At 38.5% G+C, this 18,494-nt stretch overlaps 2 protein-coding genes across 3 annotated transcripts; both read left to right on the forward strand.

Annotated features, from left to right (window-relative positions):
* The first annotated feature begins 2,997 nt into the window (after nt 1–2,997).
* LOC118224694 (cytochrome P450 7A1) lies at nt 2,998–10,571 on the forward strand. Its single transcript, XM_035412314.1, has 6 exons — nt 2,998–3,513; nt 5,053–5,293; nt 6,676–7,265; nt 8,733–8,863; nt 9,257–9,435; nt 9,543–10,571. Exons 1-6 carry the CDS (start codon nt 3,434–3,436, stop codon nt 9,864–9,866), a joined length of 1,545 nt encoding a protein of 514 aa, XP_035268205.1. The 5' UTR covers nt 2,998–3,433; the 3' UTR covers nt 9,867–10,571.
* Nucleotides 10,572–10,854: 283 nt separating this feature from the next.
* On the forward strand, nt 10,855–17,893 carry sdcbp (syndecan binding protein (syntenin)). 2 transcript variants are annotated; one of them, XM_035412627.1, is made up of 9 exons: nt 10,855–10,932; nt 12,072–12,145; nt 12,343–12,427; nt 13,786–13,895; nt 14,370–14,531; nt 14,915–15,090; nt 15,196–15,367; nt 16,560–16,651; nt 17,400–17,893. In XM_035412627.1, the coding sequence occupies exons 2-9, from the start codon at nt 12,095–12,097 to the stop codon at nt 17,452–17,454; spliced, it is 903 nt and encodes a 300-aa protein (XP_035268518.1). In that variant the 5' UTR covers nt 10,855–10,932; nt 12,072–12,094; the 3' UTR covers nt 17,455–17,893. The 2 variants fall into 2 exon arrangements, with proteins under 2 accessions (XP_035268518.1, XP_035268517.1); XM_035412626.1 differs by lacking the exon at nt 10,855–10,932 and adding an exon at nt 10,939–11,180.
* The last annotated feature ends 601 nt before the right edge of the window (nt 17,894–18,494 follow it).

Raw genomic sequence — 18,494 nt, forward strand, 5'->3', positions numbered from 1 at the left:
TGGCAGCAGGATAAGCAGGATTGAGTTTTTTTTTTTCCATTATTAAAAATTAAAGTGAAAAATTCAAAATGACGAATAAAAAAATAAAAAATTGAAAACCATAACCATAACCCATGATAAAACAGGCATAGCACACACTCCACTTACTTACATCACACAGCCCTAATGGCAGCCAGGTTGTTTTTCCTCGCGTTGAGAAGTTGTAGTTCCCACATGAACAGAGTGTGGGTGCGTGTGTGTGTGTGTGTGTGTGCATACATGCGTGCATGCTTGTATATGTGTGTACATACAACCATACAGGTAGCGTTAAATACTCTGTTCTTGCATTCTGCTTAGTATAATGTATCTTTGTACCCAAATAATGTACCTACGTTACAAAAATAATAATTTTACACGTTCACATCCACATGCTGATAGTTTATGGGTGTTTCAATGATGTAAATATTTTCTTCACTGATGACTTTGATTATTTATTTATTTATATTATTTAATTTTTTTAATTAAATTGTGTAACCAGAAAATGCATTCTGTAATCCATCACCTGAGCTGCAAAGTGGGGTACAGACCATCTGCCCCATGAACCCCCCCCCCCCCCCCCCCCCCCCCCCCCCAAAAAAAAAAAGTAACATTGCCTAGGATTTGCAGGCTCAGTTCCTGTTAAACATGCAAAATTCGAAAGTCATTCTGTTGATCTTGGGGTAATAGTTTTGTAATATGAACTTTGTGAATGACAAAATTAACACATAAAAATCAATGAGGTCATAAACAATGTTGGTCTTTTTGCAAGTAGGAAAATAAATTGCCCATATGCAAAAATTTGGAAATGGGAATTAGGTTTCGTTTACCAATGTGTGCATTTCTTTGCCTCCACATGCAAAAGAAATTTGATTGTCTAACAAAACTTAAATAATATCACATAGACACTTGTATCAAAAATGTAAAATAAAAATTTTTAATTTCTTTATTAATACAGCATTTAAATGATGAAGATCAATAAAGATTGGGGGCCCAGAGGTTTCAGAATGGAGTGGTTTGACTGGTGTACAGGGTCGGATGATCTTTTAAGATATATATATATATATATATATATATATATATATATATATATATAAGTATTGTATCATGACATAAACCCAAACTTGATCCAGCGGCACAATGGTGGCCAATGGTGACTATGGTTTACTACTGCCACCCTCTGGTAACTCCTCAGAACAATAACATTATTGTCCTTGTCCAATATGGATTCCTCATCCATGATATATTTTCATCTTTGGATGTTAGCATTTTTACAGCTTCACTGGACTTCATTGCAATATAAATGTTGTGTATAAACCACAATCATAAACATCCTGCACCCATCAACTACTCAAATGAGCTACCTAGCAGCCCCTGGGGCTGAGGATTCATATCAACACACCTGCTATTGAACTTCAACTTCTCTGGCAGGTCTGTCACAATTGCTATTGGGTATGTTTACACACGCATTCATTTTTTGATATTATTTCAAATAAGACTACTTCCAAAATAAGATATGGGACATGTAAACAGCAGATTATGATTAAATGCACCTTATAATACACCTAAATACACCTAAATACGATCTTTTTCCATATACAGCATATTCCAATTAAGACATAAGACATTATTATTTGGGTTATTATTCGACTATATATATATTTGGAAATCTGCCTAGACATAGCTCAGAAAAAAACAATGGAGAATGTTCATTAAGGTGGTGTTGTCATCAAACTTGAACCAGAAGTTGTCCAGCATTGTGGTTGTGTGTGTATTGTGTTTATAAGCCCACCAGTCACAAACTCAAGCATCTGTATTCACTCAAAAAAATAAAAGAAAATTTAAAAAATTTAGTTAAGAAAAATACATTTCCACTTCCACTGTGTTTGAGCTTAAGTTACTTTGTTTTAGTAACAATTGGAGTAATACTGACCCTTGAAAAAAAAGAAGAAATCCCCAAAGGGTACCTTTCAGAAGAGACCATAATCAGAATATTCATGTAGTCAAAAGGGTTCAATACTTAACATTTTAATTTGGGCATGTCATTTTCAGGCTTCTGTCAAAAAAGGGGTGATAAATAAGGGGTTAACTAGCCAATGATTTCTGTTTGCTGTGTTTCTTGTTGAATGTGAGTCGAACTGCATTTTCATTGTACTATGTGTGCGTATTGTCAATATATGGTTTAGGTTAATTGTTAAATACAATAAAATAAATGATAAAATAGGCACTTTATAATTTTCTTCATCAGGATTTAATGATCAAATCAGTATCGAATAGTGCCTATATTTATTTTTGTATTTATTAATTTATGGGAGTTTTTTTTTTTTTTTTTTTTTTTTGGCGCTTTGAATAATCTAAGGGGATCTAAGACATATAAAAGGAAATGGCAATAAGCCAAGCCTGCACTCTGTGATTGTTTAAAAGAGAAAACCGGATATATGAGCAGTTGCCTCCCTTAGCACACATAAATTGCGGGATTGACTGGAACAAAAGAATAGAATAGCTTTTGATTTTCACATTTTTTACGCCCCAAATACACCGCACCTCTACCCTAAGCATGGCGAATTGTAAACAGCAGAAAATATATATGCAGCCTGTTACAGAGAACTGGTGTGACAATGCTACAAAACCAAACAAGCCTCCAAACATTCGTATTCAATCCATAATTATTAATATTTTCTTCCAGTTTATTGTGACAAGGCTAAAACAAGCCTAACAGGAAACAGTTAACATTATGTAGAGAGGACAGATAAGGTCTCCTATAGTCTTCAGTTTTTAAAGAGATAACAATTTAAATGAACAGAAAATGTGCTCTGAGTAGGCATTTGTAATTTACCATCATTTTAGTAGCAGTATTAATCCTTTTACAACTCACTTCAGTGACACGTGTGTACAAATCATTCGTGACATGGACTTCATTTTTCTCGTTTGGCTGCGCGGTTGCGCGCACTTGGTCACCGGTCTTCTCGATGCTTGGTCATGATAAATGACTCATTGAGATGTCATAGATTTAATGATTGTATATGATTAGTCTATGTGCTGGATTTCTGAAGAAACTGTCCACTGACATATTGCAACTGGGCTGAATTACAGGACAACATCCTGTTGTAGAAAATGCGGGGGCACGTTGACAGATTAAGGAAAGGGCGAAATGAAACCAGACAGCCAATTTGACGTTTCGACTTTTTGGCTGGGGTTTGTAGGGACAGCTAACTCCCGAGTCATTCTTAAAATGACGCCTACGCTGTTCTCTGCTGAACATACAGACATAATTAAAAATCCCCTCTGGGGCATGCAGCGCACAGCGCTGGGATAGATTCCTCTGTACTTTCCCATTGCCTCATCACGGAGGAGGAGCGAAAAGTGAAAGACATTCTTTCACACTTCTGTCCTGTGCTCAGATGAGTTCAATGTTGACATGGCTTGGTTCACGGTCTACGTTCTGGCTATTTTCTTTTCCATACTATTGTCTTGGCTGTTCAGGGTCTCAAGGAAGAGGTAAGGCTGAATCCTGCATGGTACATACATGCAAAACACTGCGATTATGAACTTGAAACTGAAGCTGTTTTCACCGTTCCTTTAGACGACAGTGATTTTGGTCCTGTTCCAGCTCAGGTAGCCTGGAGCTTATTTCATGCATGATCTATTTTTTGAATTAAAGTTGAGACTGATATAACGAAGACTGATGGAATTTAGCTGAGAAAACGTTCGAAGAAATATTAATAGAATAATTGTATCATGAGAATATGTTTTTAATTAAAGTGCTCCTCCGTGGTAAACGTTTAGGTTATTGCAGACATACAAGCAGTGGATTTTATATAGGCTACTATTCAAAGTTGTCTTTTTAAATACATGTACAACCACATTTTTATATATTTTTTATTGTTTGCTGACAGGTACATAATGTCCATTTGACATTAATTTAACATGAGTGTTTATTCGAAGTGCTTAGAGTGCTTTACTGGTGTTCGTTTAACATTAATTTAGTCATAAAATCGATTGAGTAGACATCCTGATTTTAACATTGACTCACTTGCTTTTTAATGATGAGTCTATGCTGAATTAATGTCCACTTACTGTCTGGAACGTTTTGCTGTTTTTCAGCAACTAAAGGGCAGCATCTATTCTAGGACTCTTTCGTGTAACCATACTGACTTATGTAATAGATAAATGAATGAAACTTTTGATAAGTATAATGGGCGAGGCTTTTATGATGTGAGCAATGGATTTTTCTGATCAAAGCAGTCTGTGTGCTGCATTGTAATTTCTTCTAGAATTGACGATATGAATTACAACTTGTACACTAAATCTGCTCACACACTGGTTTTCATTATTTAAAAAAATGTCTTTTACCTTGAACATTTAATTTTACATTCATGTCATTTATATTCACACATTTAGCTAGAAATTTAGAAACAAATTCAAAAATTTGTCAGCGTTTATATGTGGTGACGTGAAAATGTCATGGTAAAAATAATGCATGATAAGCAAGCATATCACTACTACTACTACAACTGCTACTGCTACTACTACGACTACTACTACTACAACTACTACTACTATACCTACTACTACTACTACTACTACTACCAGGCCCGCTGTGTGTCTTGCTCGTGCCCGGGACAAGATGATCTCAAAAGCCCCCCCCTACCCCCCCCCGCCCCACCCCACCCCACGTGTGCGCAAAATATGAAATACAGCAACAAACTGAGACATGCTATTATTCCCAACTTTAATGCTTTGAAGTTGTCCATGGATTTAGATTTCACGGATTATTCCAGCAGATTATTTAAATGTTAGAGGGCCTTTTGGGCCCCCCCTTGACCCAGGGCCCGGGACAACTGACACGGTGTTCCCCGCGTGTCGGTGGCCCTGACTACTACTACTACTAATAATAATAATAATAATAATAATAACTGTTCGCACAGCTGTAACAAACTGTAAATCTGGCCTCAGGTTTACACGTCATGTCAAGTGTCTTGATGTTTATGTTTATTGAAGAATTCTAATCAGTCCCTGGTCTCTCTCCTCTCCAAGGAAACCAGGTGAACCTCCGCTGGTGATTGGGTGGATTCCTTTCCTTGGAGTTGCACTTAACTATGGGAGAAATCCACTAGCCTTCCTTAGATTGGCTCAGAAGAAGTATGGAGTCATTTTCACTTGTAAAATTGCTGGGAAGTACATAACATTCATTACAGATCCTTTCTCATACAGTGCTGTATTTCGCCAGGGAAAGATCCTTGATTTTCAAAAGTTTGCCATTGGATTCTCATCTAAGGTAAAACGAAAAAAAAGACCTGTTGCACAAAGAATTGTTTGAGTTGTCAGTGCATATATTGTATATCTCAGGAAATGTAATCCTATTGCAACTAAATGGCGTTAGAATGTAAGCCAATTTTCAGCAGGTGGTATTCTTTGCAGTCTAATTATCCCCTTTCATTATTTCTGTTACTTTATTTCCTGTTACTTTCTTCAACTTTTGCCAAATTATTTGCTATGGCAACAAGGTGCAGGGTGCAACAGCACTGGCTCTTAATGGGCCAAACATTCCTCACTTCACGGAAACCGAAACAATAAAAGAAAGTGGGGCGGATTAATTGCCAGTGCAGTGTATTTGAAAAGCATGTCCTTTGTCATCTGTGATCATTAGCATTGATGCACAATCATAATCTTGTTGCTCTTTGCCCCTGCAATTGCTCTCAGGTAATTATCACTTCCTACGTAACATTTTCATTCATTTGAAGGTTCATGGCACTGCTTTTATCAAGGTTGCATCTATTGTGGATTGTATTGCATTATTGCATTACAGGCATTTAGCAGACACTCCAGAGCGACTTACACAACTTTTTACATAGCATTTTACATTGTATCCATTTATACAGCTGGATATATACTGAAGCAATTTCGGTTAAGTACCTTGCTCAAGGGTACAACAGCAGTGTCCTTACCCGGGAATCGAACCTACGACCTTGCGGTTACAAGCCCAGTTCCTTACCCACTGTGCTACACTCCGTCCACATTGTCTGTTACAAATAAAAAAATCTGAGCATGTTAAACATTTCACTGTATATTTATTTAACTCACTTGCTCCATTAAAGATGTGTTTAAGAAACTGTTTTTTTTAAAATATATTGCCAAATATTAATGACTTTATTTCTAAACACTTTTTTTCAGTATTCAAAGCTTTTTGCATTATATTATTATTATTATTATTATTATTATTATTATTATTATTATGACCAGTACTCTCAGGAACTCTTTTGTGGAGTGAGCTGGGGGGAATGAGTTCAGGAGGTAAAAGTATAAAGTAATTTATACAATTAATTCTAAATGAGACTGGAAGCCAATGACAGTGGTCATATGAAATTTCTCATTTATTTCAGTGAGAGGTCTCACAGCTGAATTCTGCACTAATCTGAGGTGGGACATCTCATTTTGGCAATTGTCAAGTTGTTTGTTATTCAGAATCTTTAACAGAGGGGAAGGGTCTAATCTTGTGTAATATGTTTTTCAAGACAAGGACTGGACTCGTTTTTTTTAGGTCAAAAGCTCTGGGTTAAAGATAATACCACATTCCCTGAGGCAGCTTTAATGCCAGAAGTAAAGCAAAAGACTGCCTCTACGCCATGATAATGCATAGCTCGTGTCTTTCTGTGCTAGGTTTTTGGACATCCAGATTTTACTGATCCAATGTACAGCAGCAGCTACAAAGACATCCATTCCATTTTTCGTCAGACGCTTCAAGGCCCAGTCTTGCAACAGTTAACCACCAGCATGATGGAAAATACGCAGATCATCATGTTGAGAAATAATCTGTCTGGATGGACGAAGGAGGGGCTGCAAAGGTTCACCATCCGGATCATGTTTGAGGCTGGGTATATGACATTTTTTGGCAGAGAGGAACAGGCCATAGCAGAGGAAGACAGTGCAGCAAAAAGTCTCTTGATGCAAAAAATCATTGATGACTTCCTTGTGTTTGATAAGGCCTTTCCTGAGATGGCTGCAGGGATACCCATTCACGTCCTCTTGAGAACTTTCAGAGCCAGAGAGGCCTTGGCTGAAATGCTCTATCACACATGCTTAAAAAGGAACCAGCATCTGTCAGCGCTGATCGAGAGAAGGATACATGCTTTTGACCAGATGAGCCACATTGATGAACTGGGAAAGGCAAGAGCTAATGTAAGCATGTTATGGGCCTCTCAAGCCAATACATTACCTGCAGCCTTCTGGAGCCTCTATTACATGCTAAGGTAAAGGTACTGTTCATTATGTCCACATAACCTGTCATACTGTATGTCTAACATGTCTTTACAGTCCAATATTCACAGCACAATTTGTTATAGAGCCAGATAATTACCAGAACAACCAGACTGCCTTGTTCTGAGGTATAACTTATGCCCCAAAACATCTGCTTATGAGTCTAGTACTGTTCCTGCTACAACACATCACTTAACCTGCAAATAATGGCTCTAGGTTTTAGGATGCAATGAATGCTCCAACTCCGCAGTTTGGCCTTTGCTTTCAACAACTCATAGAAGTCACTATGTTGCTTAGGCAATACTTTTTATTATACAGTGCCCTTCAAAATGATTCACATCTTTAATGAAGATGAATAAAAGACCATGAAATAAATTACCAATTACAGTACTAAGTTGCATTTTAATTCTAATGTGGAAAATTGCCTACTTTAATAATCATTCAATGGATTAAACCATAATACAATTTTACTAAAATTTTAAATTTATTTCACACACACAAAAATACAAATATTCACACCTCTGTATTCAGTACTTTGTCAACCCTTCCTTCACAAAGATAACACCACTGATTTGTCTTCTATAGTGTTTTATGAGATTAATGGGTGTTATTATTATTATTATTATGTTGGGTGTGTGTGTGTGGGGAGGTGGTGTTTGTGACAATCCCTCCTTACAAGTTCACATTTCAGTCTTTTGTGGACTGCCTATTTCAGCATATACCACTAGTACATTTTTGAGTGATTTCAAGTCTAGGCATGTTGCAAAATGCAATGTTACGGTCAGATAACCATGGGTGATTCTGAGGTGTGTCTGAGGTCATTGCCTTCCTGAAAAGTCATGTTATGGCCAAACTTGAGCTTCATGTTTTAAACAAAACGTCTTGGACCGTGTGCTCCCTGTGCATGCAGACTAATGCCCTTGTGTCCTCAACCAGGCAAATTTAACTCAGGCTGTAAACTTCTTAACTATTGACCTAATAGTGGAAAGTGGTATCTTTAGCTTTTTATTGATATGTTTAGAACCGTGTTCTAACTTTTAACAAGTGCTGTGAAGTTCAACAAAAACTGTAATAATTTTACTTATTACAGTTCTTTGCCCTTCCCCTTAGTGATGGATGATGATATGGGATGTACATGTGTATCACCTTATTTCTAAACTCAGTAAAACAGGAAGCCATGGAAGGCCAAAATACAGTTCCCTAGGAAATAGCATGTCAGTACAAATATATTTTTGTTGGATTTTATTACAGTAAAACAAATTATTAGGGGTGTAAATAATTGTGACACATATTTTGGGAAAAAGTAACTTTTTTCTTTGAGCAATTGTTTTTGTTGTATTAGTATAAAAACTATTAGTAAGACCAAAAACAAATTAGGTGTTCTGGAGGTCTTTTTTTTACGTTAGAAAATCTTTTGGAATGGTCCAGGCAAAATTGCCCTGTGCTTTTTCATACTGCAGGTCACCTGAAGCTTTGAAAGCTGCTCAAAATGAAGTAGACCGAATGCTAAGGGAGTCAGATCATAAGCCAGTCATGGCTGGGAGTCCACTGATCCTCTCTAAAGAACAGCTAGATGGCATGTCTATCTTGGGTAAGTTGTACCCTGTGCATACACTGAAAGCTGAAAGGCGGGTGGCTGGCGGTTACCAGTACTGTTAAATCCATGTTGAAGATTAGAGGCTGAAGTTTTACCCGTGGCACTGAACATCTGTCCCAGGCATTCTGTGTTTTGGGGGTGGGCTGTGCAGTTTTGGGATGTGTAAATTTTATCTCAGCATCCATTTCCTTCATTTCACTTGTTTCTTGTGGAGGTTGTTGTGCAGTACATACAGTTTCACAGAATTCAATGGATGCAAAACTTGACAAACCAATGGCTCTTGTCAGTTTTGTATAAAGTGTGTCCAGGGGCTCAATCTTGAATTTAGTGAAATTCATAATTCTTACTGAATATTATTATACAATAATTTATTCTGGTCTGTTTCAGGTAGCATAATTGAGGAAGCCTTACGTCTTTCCAGTGCATCAATAATGATTCGTGTAGCAAATGATGACTTCACCTTGACCTTGGATTCGGGAATGACAGCGAATATTCGCAAAGGGGACTACATTGCTTTGTGCCCCCAGATGATACACATGGATCCAGAAATCTATGAAAATCCCGCGGTATGCTTTAGTCTTTCAGAATTAAAGGTGGTTTACTATGGATCTGCAGTAGATTTAGTATTTTAGAAGACACGTAATATAAATAATCTCTTCTTGTTTCTTCCCAGGAATTTAAATTTGACAGGTATTTGGATGAAAACGGACAAAAGAAGACAGATTTCTTCAAAAACGGGAGAAAGCTCAAGCAGTTCCTCATACCGTTTGGGTCTGGGGCCAGTGAGTGCCCCGGTCGCTTTTTCGCCATATGTGAAATAAAGCAGTTTTTGACTCTGGTGCTTTGGCACTATGAAATGGAGTTGGAGGATGTGGCATGTGCTCCTCTGACTACAGACAGTACCCGAGCAGGTCTGGGGATACTCCCACCGAAGCAGGATGTCCAGATAAGATTCCGGATCAGGGCCTGCACTGATGGAGGGGAAACCTCACATTAGATAATTCAGCCCGGTGAACGCCTAACGATTTCATAGCACAGCCTGTTTTTTGTTTGTTTTGTTTTTGTGTGTGTGCAGATTTTGTTTATTGTTTGAAAATTGCACTTGTGCATTCGCCATTATGTCTCAGTGGGCGTATTTGTATAGCTTAGCTTCAGCTTGAGAGACTGGGCCATGTCTGCGCTGGTGTGTTCTATGCTTTTCCCCAACATGTGTAATGGACACACATCCATGCCTGGTACAGTAAACATCTGCTGTCAGCTAGACATTTCATGGTTAGTGTCAATATGTAGCATGGTATTTATTCAATGTGTACATGTATCTTCCCACAGAAGGACTACACTGTAGGTCAAGATTTCAGTGTTTACTGATAAAAACAGAAAACATAACAGAACACTAAAATATGTTAACGTTAATCCTGCCTGAAATTACACTTGGTGTTGGATCAAAATGTACAGGACTGGACACTGAGGAATATGCCTGTATGAATGGTGAAATTGTGACATCATACCACCAGTGAAAGCATTATAAAAAAAGTGGAATAATGTAAAAATTACTATTGCTTCTATGTTCCTATTTTCAGCACTCGAAGCACTCGAGAGTAAAATAAAAATAAACTAAGGCACTATATGATTTAAGACTGGCACTTCAAGGCATTTCAACTGAAAATGCATCTTTCTGAAATAAAACCTGCATTAAATTACAGTCTCATAATATTGTCTTACCTTTAAATAAATCAGCACTGTTTTGTATGAAAGGGGGGGGAAACCTGAACATCCACAATCATTACTAGGTATTATGGTTCGAAATCCGAACCCAAATAAACTTTAGATGTTACAGCAAATGATGATCACCGCTGACCTAACGGAGAAATGGAAGCGAGAAATGCATGCAAAAATATGAGTCAGGAAACATGGCTAGTTTGTGTTTTTCTCCTGGTGCTTGTGTTCATAACAAGCGGAAGCTGTATTTTGTATGGCCCGGACTGGAGATTAGAACCCTGGACCAGTTATATGTGAACACAACTCGGGAACCATCGCGTCAGCAGGCACGGGCGCTCCTAGAGGTAAAGCAACAGTTCTGCGCATGATACCTTATGGATTCTCGGATGCGATGTGCAAGGTCGTAGTCCTGGGTGTAAATACAGCGACATCCGGAACAGAAAGGGGGACTGCGCAGTTGCTGGGCAGTATTTGCAGTTTATCTTGGACGATATTTTAAATTGAAGCACAAAGGGGATTTAGCTAATTTAGCATACCAGATTATCAGACCGAGAAATACGCACACAAACTGCACCCACATAGCATCTTCAAGGTGAGTGACAGCGTTTGGTAGCTTGCAGTTCTTGTTATTTTGTTTAGCTTTAGCCTGCCTACTATGTTGAAATACATCCACGATAAATCTCACAGACTCTACTGCGGACCTATGCAATATGAATTTAAGTATAATTATAGCGACGAGTAAAAATAGACTGCTAGATCTACTACAGCCAGTTTCTCTCTACTACAGCCGGGTTCATTAGCGTTGCATTATAAAGCGCTGTAAAGCATGAGGTGCAAAGTGCTTTTGAACAGCAGTATGAACTGGCGAATTTGCTCACAATTAAAAATTTAAAAAATATTTTTAAACGGTTTGGCTATTTGTAGTTCTGGGATGTATGAAAAGGAAACGTAAACAGGTCAGAATCCCAGGCTTGTTCCCATTCTAAAGCAATGTTGTCAATATGGCCAGTTCTTGATTTTAAGTCCCGTTTTTCCACTGCCCTATTAAGCTTTAGCCACTACTAAGATTTTGACGCATGATAGATGTGTGGCGCGTATGTATGTATATTCGTTAATACTAGCCATTTGAGTCTATTGTGGTTAGACAGAATCACTCAAATTCCCAGGTCTTTCTTTCTGTCTTTCTTTCTTTCTTTCTTTTTTACAAGTAGTCAGGGCCATTATTTATGTATGACCTTACGGAAATTATTTTGGATAATATTTGGCTGTGCCAACGATTGACCTATTGTAATATTAGCCTGTTTGTTTATTTCACTCCCTGTATTTCCCGTACATAAAATAAACAATGCGAACAAAATAATTGTTTCTAGCATTCCGTTTCAAAACACGGGTGTTGGGCGGATAAGGCTTGATTTACATCCACTGCACCGTAACACGCCCTATAGTACCAGGGGGATTTAATGTACGTCAATGTATCTTTCAGAATCAATCAAGTGCATCAGAACAATGTCGCTGTATCCGTCGTTAGAGGACATGAAGGTGGATAAATTCATGCAGGTATGATTAGCGTTTAAGTTCACGTGTGTGCTTTTTTCAGTGCGAATGTCAATATGGAATCAGTATGCTCCTATTTTTTGTTGTTTTTCAGCGAGTTAAAAATGGCTACCTTTTAGCTTGTGGGTATATTTTGGTTTTATGTTGATTTTTGTACTGTTGATAACATGTTGTTTTCTACATTTATTAATGTTGCTCAGGCTCAGAGTGCTTATGCAGCAAGCCCATCAAAGCCAGCTGCACTGCCAGAGGCATCCAATCTGAATTCTGCTGAGGAGAGCAATGGTAGGATATTGCTTTATGATGCATTGTAAAGACTGTGGAGAGCAACTTTACGGTAATGTAAAATACAGCAGACCTTTTAGCCACATCGATACATTATAAAGGGATCTCAAGCAACATTTATTTTCACTTACGTGACCTTATCTGTATGGTACGGTGTTGTGTTAAGAGGGGGGTTGTTGACCTAAATAATGTTCAGTATTGATTTTTTTCTGCAAGGCTTTTCTGTGGATAGGGGTTCTGCAGTAGACTAATTCTGTCACATGCACTTATACTTTTGTCATCAATTCCTACCATTTTATGTGTGTGGTATCCTTGTAGAATGTTCTTACACATGTACGAGACAGATAAAACACAGATACTAATGCACTGAGCGGGTATGTATGGTTTCTGGCCCATTAATATGTCTAATAGCTTGTAGCTTATTGATTTAAGACAATAGCATTGCATTACAGGCGTTTAGCAGACACTCTTGTCCAGAGTAACTTACACAACTTTTTACATAGCATTTACATTGCATCAATTATACAGCTGGATATATACAGAAGCAATGCTAGTTAAGCATCTTGCTCAAGGGTACAACGGCAGTGTCCTACCCAGGAATCAAACCGGTGACCTTTTGGTTACAAGACCCTTTCCTTACCAATCATACTACACTGCCGACCCTAACAGCAAAGTAAAGGAATCAGTGTCACCATCATAATGCAATTGGATATTTGTGCAAAATATTGACAGAAGTAACAGACAGAGTGAATGGGCAAAAATATTGTACATTTTCATTTGCGTGCTATTAAACCCAAGACTACCCTGCTTGGTCACCAGTCAGTAGATGATGAGATTGCACTCCTGCTGAAAAGTTGAGAGCTGGAAGTATGAGCCAGAAATGGAGTATCAAACAAAATACATACAGTATCTACATCTGATACAGTGAGAGGACATGATTATATGTTCTCTTTGTAAATATTAAGTGAAAAATTATTAAATCATTAAAAAAATTACAAATTACCAAATCCCTATATTTGATATTTTGTGTGTGTGTGTGTGTTTGTGTGCGCGTGTGTGTGAGTGTGCGTGCTTGTATGTGTGCATGTGCGCATGTGTGTTGGTCTTTACAAACATGCAAACATTATGGTTTATGGGTCTTTGGATAAATTTTATTAGTTGAGTTTTGAGACATTTACAGTGTCAGAAAACGTACAACCAATTACACTTTTGCCATAACATGAGTTTTTCAAATGTATTTTAATAACACAGATTATAACATATGTCCATAGCACATGGTTAATGTGTTTATATCACAGTTTCATATAACAGTTTGACAAGAACATGAACAAGAACATTTTTCCTGAATTTTCCCGCAGGTCTGTACCCAAGGCTGTACCCAGAGCTGACAGAATTTATGGGCCTGAGCCTCACAGAGGAAGCTGTGCAGCAGGCCTTCTCGGTGGTGCCAGCTGAAGATTACTCTGGGGTAAAGTGTCTTTTATGAGAACAAGTTGCCGTAGGCTCAACAAATAGTTTGAATTTTTTTTTGTTTAAACAGGTTAGGCCATTCACTGCTGTGTATTTCCGGATTATAACATAAATGGTCACTTGTCTGAATTTTTCAGTAAACACCCAAAACTCATTTAAAATATACTTTTTGTCTCAAAGTGTATGAAGCAAACAAACTAAATTACAGCAGTCTAGTATTAGAAGTAGCTTTAATTATATAGCACACTTTAAGTGATTTTTTTCTTCATTAATCCCACTGTATTCTTTTGTCATTTTAAAATAGCAATCTAGAAAATGGACCATTTATTTTAAAATGTTTCATAAAATGAAAAAATGTTTTGCAGATTTTTCCAGAAATAGAGCTGGTGTTAAACCATCATTCCTTTGTGTTTTCCCCTGCTGTGCTGTTCTCACGCAAATCCAACACATCCCTTTCCTTTCTTACCTGCAGCAAATTGCTACAAGGTCATCGGCTCTGAGTTACATGACTGCCCCGATTACAAGGAATGACTGTGGCGTCCGTAAAGCTGAAATAAAACAGGGAGTCAGGGAGGTGATCTTGTGCAAAGACATGGAGGGCAAGATTGGACTGCGCTTGAAATCTGTGGATAATGTAAGACACTAATTCAGTCGTAGCAAAGAGATACTTTTAGTCAGTGTAACACTGTTAAGGTTTATTAAAAAAAAAAAAAAACCCCGAAAGAGTTTTACTGTGGATTAATAATTGAAAATGCAGATTCCATTTTGCATAATACATTTAATCTTTACAGGTCCACACACTGTAACAGTTTTGAACATTCACATTTCTAAAAAAAACAAAAGTACTTAACTTACACTTAGTATGCACTTAAATGCATACATATGGCCATGCTTTCTATGTATGAGTAAAGGTTGTTGTACTTGACCACATGGATAACGTGGCTAAAGAGAAACAAAGCACAGATGTAATTGTGTTGGTTAGCTGGTGACTGCATTATGGCGGCTGATGTTTTGCAGGGGGTGTTTGTCCAGCTTGTGCAAGCGAACACGGCCGCGGCACTGGGGGGGCTGCGTTTTGGGGACCAGGTGCTCCAGATCAATGGGGAGAACTGTGCCGGGTGGAGCACGGACAAAGCTCACAAGGTGCTGAAGAATGCAGCGGCTGAGAGGATAGCATTTGTGGTGCGGGATAGGTAGGGCTTCTCCTTGCATTATTTATCTCTGGTGACAGTTGCCTTGCTGAAATATTAACGCGGTTCCTAACCCAATTCCGACCTTCTCCCCACCTCCTGTGACAGACCATTCGAACGTACAGTCACCCTTCACAAAGACGCCAATGGACAGCTGGGCTTCATTTTCAAAAAGGGGAAGATAACTTTCATCGTTAAGGACAGCTCTGCTGCCCGAAATGGGCTTCTCACTGACCAACACATTTGTGAAGTGAATGGACAGAATGTTATTGGGCTCAAGGTAATCAAGGCCATAAACTCTAACTATGTTTTACTAATTTTGCTCCTCTAGCACAATTTTTGAAATAGCAAAACATGTATAGTATCAGCTTATTCTGCCTGACAACAGGTTTCCCATAGTTATCAGTGATTCAGGATTCCCGTAGTTATCAGTGATTCAAAGCATCGGCCTACAGTTATCACATTATCACATGCATCATATATTCTTGTTTCCTAGGCATAGTCAAGTGTAACTGTAGTAGAGATGAAGATGAAATAGAGATGAGATGAACTGTAGTAGGGATGAGATGAAGTTGCTCCTCCCCTTCAAGTAAGGGAGAAGCAACTGTCCCAGGTGGAGGAGTTCAAGTATCTTGGGATCTTATTCACGAGTAGGGGAAATAGGGATCCGGAGATCAACTGCTGTCTAGGTGCAGCGGCCGCAGTAATGCGGGCATTAAGAAGGAACTGAGCCGAAAGGCAAAGCTCTCGATATACCAGTCGATCTTCATCCCTACTCTCACCTATGGTCATGAGCTATGGGTAGTGAGATTGCGAATACAAGTGGCCAAAATGGGGTTTCTCCGTAGGGTGGCAGGGCTTACTCTCCTTGACAGGGTGAGGAGCTCAGCTGTCCGGGAGGACCTCAAAGTAGAACCGCTGCTCCTCCGCATTGAAAGCAGTCAGTTGAGGTGGTTCGAGGTCATCTGATAAGGATGCCTCCTGGGTGCCTCCCTCTGGAGGTGTTTTGGGCCCAGCCACCAGGAAGGAGACCCAGGCACAGGGCACGCTGGAAGGATTATATCCAAAGGCTGGCCTGGGATCGCCTTCGGTTCCACTGGGATGAGTTGGCGGAAGTTGCTGGGGAGAAAGACGCCTGGGCTGCTCTGCTTGCCCCTTTGCCACCGTGACCCTGATCTGGACTAAGCGGTTAGAGAATGGATGGATGTAGCTGTAGTAGCAGTAGGTGTTCTCTTGTACAGTGGTTATAGCTTTGACTCCAGTCAAATCAACCTACAGTAGCCAAGGTTTCACTAGCACTATTATTTATAATAAACGGGCCCTCAAGTTTCCATAAGTCTTGTTTGTGTACCTTTTTGTTTCTTTTTATTTTTATTTGCTTTACTTATACTTTTGCATGAGTCTTGTGAGCAGGTAATTTACAATATAATGTTAAAGAGCTATTAACATTTTGCCTGCCTTTATTCTTACAGGATTCTCAGATTTCTGACATTCTGAACTCTGCTGGAACTGTAATTACAGTAACAATCATGCCCACAGTTATCTGTGAACACATGATGAAAAAGTGAGTATTACTGCTGAAATCAAGGATTACTGCTGTGGACAGTCTGCCATTCTTGTGAAATGTCTTTCACAAAGAGCGGTAGAGAGAGTTACGGCTAAAATTTGACATTTTGTCTCACCTTCACTGAACTAACACACTCACACACACACACGTGCAAGAGCACATATGGTGTAACACAAAAAACAATGTGTGCTTGTGACATTTAAATGAACAGCAAGATAACCTCAAGGAATTCCCACCAAATAGTTGTGAGAGTGTCCCACCGATTCTCCTGTACTTACCTTATCCAATGACCTTTACTCACCATTCTCACCTCTGGACTTCTACCTTAATTCAAAGTCATGTGAGGGATTCCATTTTATCACAGTGTTGACCTCTCACTCAGTCCTCCCAGACACCACAATGTAAAGTATCTCAAAGACAGGTCAAAATCCTTCAGTGAGACATCTGCACACTGCACTGAGTGACTTGTAAGAAATATATTGGGTGATTGTGTAACACACAATAATTTTTACACGATTAAAAAAAACAAAAAAAAAACATATCTATATATATAATTTTTTTCCCATATTCCCTACAAAGAAACTCAGCAACAAGGCAAATGCTTTCTGTCCTTAAAGGTGGTAATATCATTAAAAAAGGTGTGATAATATTTTTCCCTTCCTAGTACTGTATGTACTACAATGGCAGTCAGTGTAAATGGGTCAAGCTCTGGTACTGGCATATTCTTACATTCTTTCATTTACAGGATGTCTTCAAGCATCGTGAAGAGCTTAATGGACCACTCCATCCCTGAGGTATAAAGCCGATGTGGTGTTTTAGAAAAAAGGAGAAGAGCCCACCTGTTGGGGTTTCACCTGTCCCTGCTTCACCACAGCTTCCTGACCCGAGACTGCCCTAAAACCCTGTCTGTGTCCTGTATGAGTCTTGTCTCATTTAAAAAAGTACTTTTGCAGCTACTACACGTTTTTTTATGCACAAGTAAGTGTGCACGAACCCACAACTCAATAAGACCAGCAGATCAATATTCAGTTGCTGATTTGCTCAATTTTGTGGCATCTGTGTTGCAGTTGCTGTCTGCAAAAATCACATTGCAGTGTCAGGAAAGGACATTTTAAGGGTTTCCTTTTGTGCAGAGGTTCATTTCAATCCTAGACCTCAAAACAAAACTTATTTATTTATGCCATGATTTGTCTTCAATGTTTGCCTTTTTGTTTAATAAACCGACCTGTCGGACAAGTGGATATTTCATCTTTATTGTATTTAGAGGGGTAAACTATATTATTTGGCTTGTAAGTATGTTCTGTTAATTACTGTATTGTGGTCCACATATCTCTTAATAGTTTCCGCTACAGCCTTCAGATATTGGAACAGTAACTCATGTGAACTCTAATGTGAACTACCAATGCAGATATTGTTTGACTGGTCTGTGATTGAAATTGCTCTTTGAAAGCCAATAATAATAAAAAAAAGATTGTAAAATTCTGGTTGAATTTCTATTTTTCAAACATAAAAACATAATTCTAATATTTATCAAGGTGTAATGCTTTGTTAATCACTTTCCGCATTGGTTCAATGTGTGGCCATGGCAGCAAAAAGGGACATGCAGTATGCTTAATATGAAACAAATCTTAACAATGGCACATTCATTTCACCCATGAATATTTTACAGGGAACACCAAATGCAGAGATTGGTCAATTTTGTTCATTCTCATGTTGCTTCTGTTTCAAAAATGAATACTTTTTTATTTTGGTTTAAAAAGGTTGATGTTTATAAGCAAAACAGGGCAATGCCCTAGGGAAGTGCAGGCTCTGGCTCCAAGGTCTCCCTTTCTGAAGGGAG

Source organism: Anguilla anguilla, chromosome 4 (genome assembly GCF_013347855.1).
Source record: "Anguilla anguilla isolate fAngAng1 chromosome 4, fAngAng1.pri, whole genome shotgun sequence".
Taxonomy (NCBI): domain Eukaryota; kingdom Metazoa; phylum Chordata; class Actinopteri; order Anguilliformes; family Anguillidae; genus Anguilla; species Anguilla anguilla.

Excerpts from the sequence above, each read along its gene's own strand:
- LOC118224694 (XM_035412314.1), top strand. The coding sequence starts at position 3,434 with ATGGCTTGGTTCACGGTCTACGTTCTGGCTATTTTCTTTTCCATACTA. Across the intron at positions 3,514-5,052 it reads TTCAGGGTCTCAAGGAAGAG|GAAACCAGGTGAACCTCCGC; the intron begins GTAAGGCTGAAT and ends CTCCTCTCCAAG. Across the intron at positions 9,436-9,542 it reads AAATCTATGAAAATCCCGCG|GAATTTAAATTTGACAGGTA; the intron begins GTATGCTTTAGT and ends GTTTCTTCCCAG.
- sdcbp (XM_035412627.1), top strand. The coding sequence starts at position 12,095 with ATGTCGCTGTATCCGTCGTTAGAGGACATGAAGGTGGATAAATTCATG. Across the intron at positions 13,896-14,369 it reads CAGCTGAAGATTACTCTGGG|CAAATTGCTACAAGGTCATC; the intron begins GTAAAGTGTCTT and ends TCTTACCTGCAG. Across the intron at positions 16,652-17,399 it reads TGTGAACACATGATGAAAAA|GATGTCTTCAAGCATCGTGA; the intron begins GTGAGTATTACT and ends TTTCATTTACAG.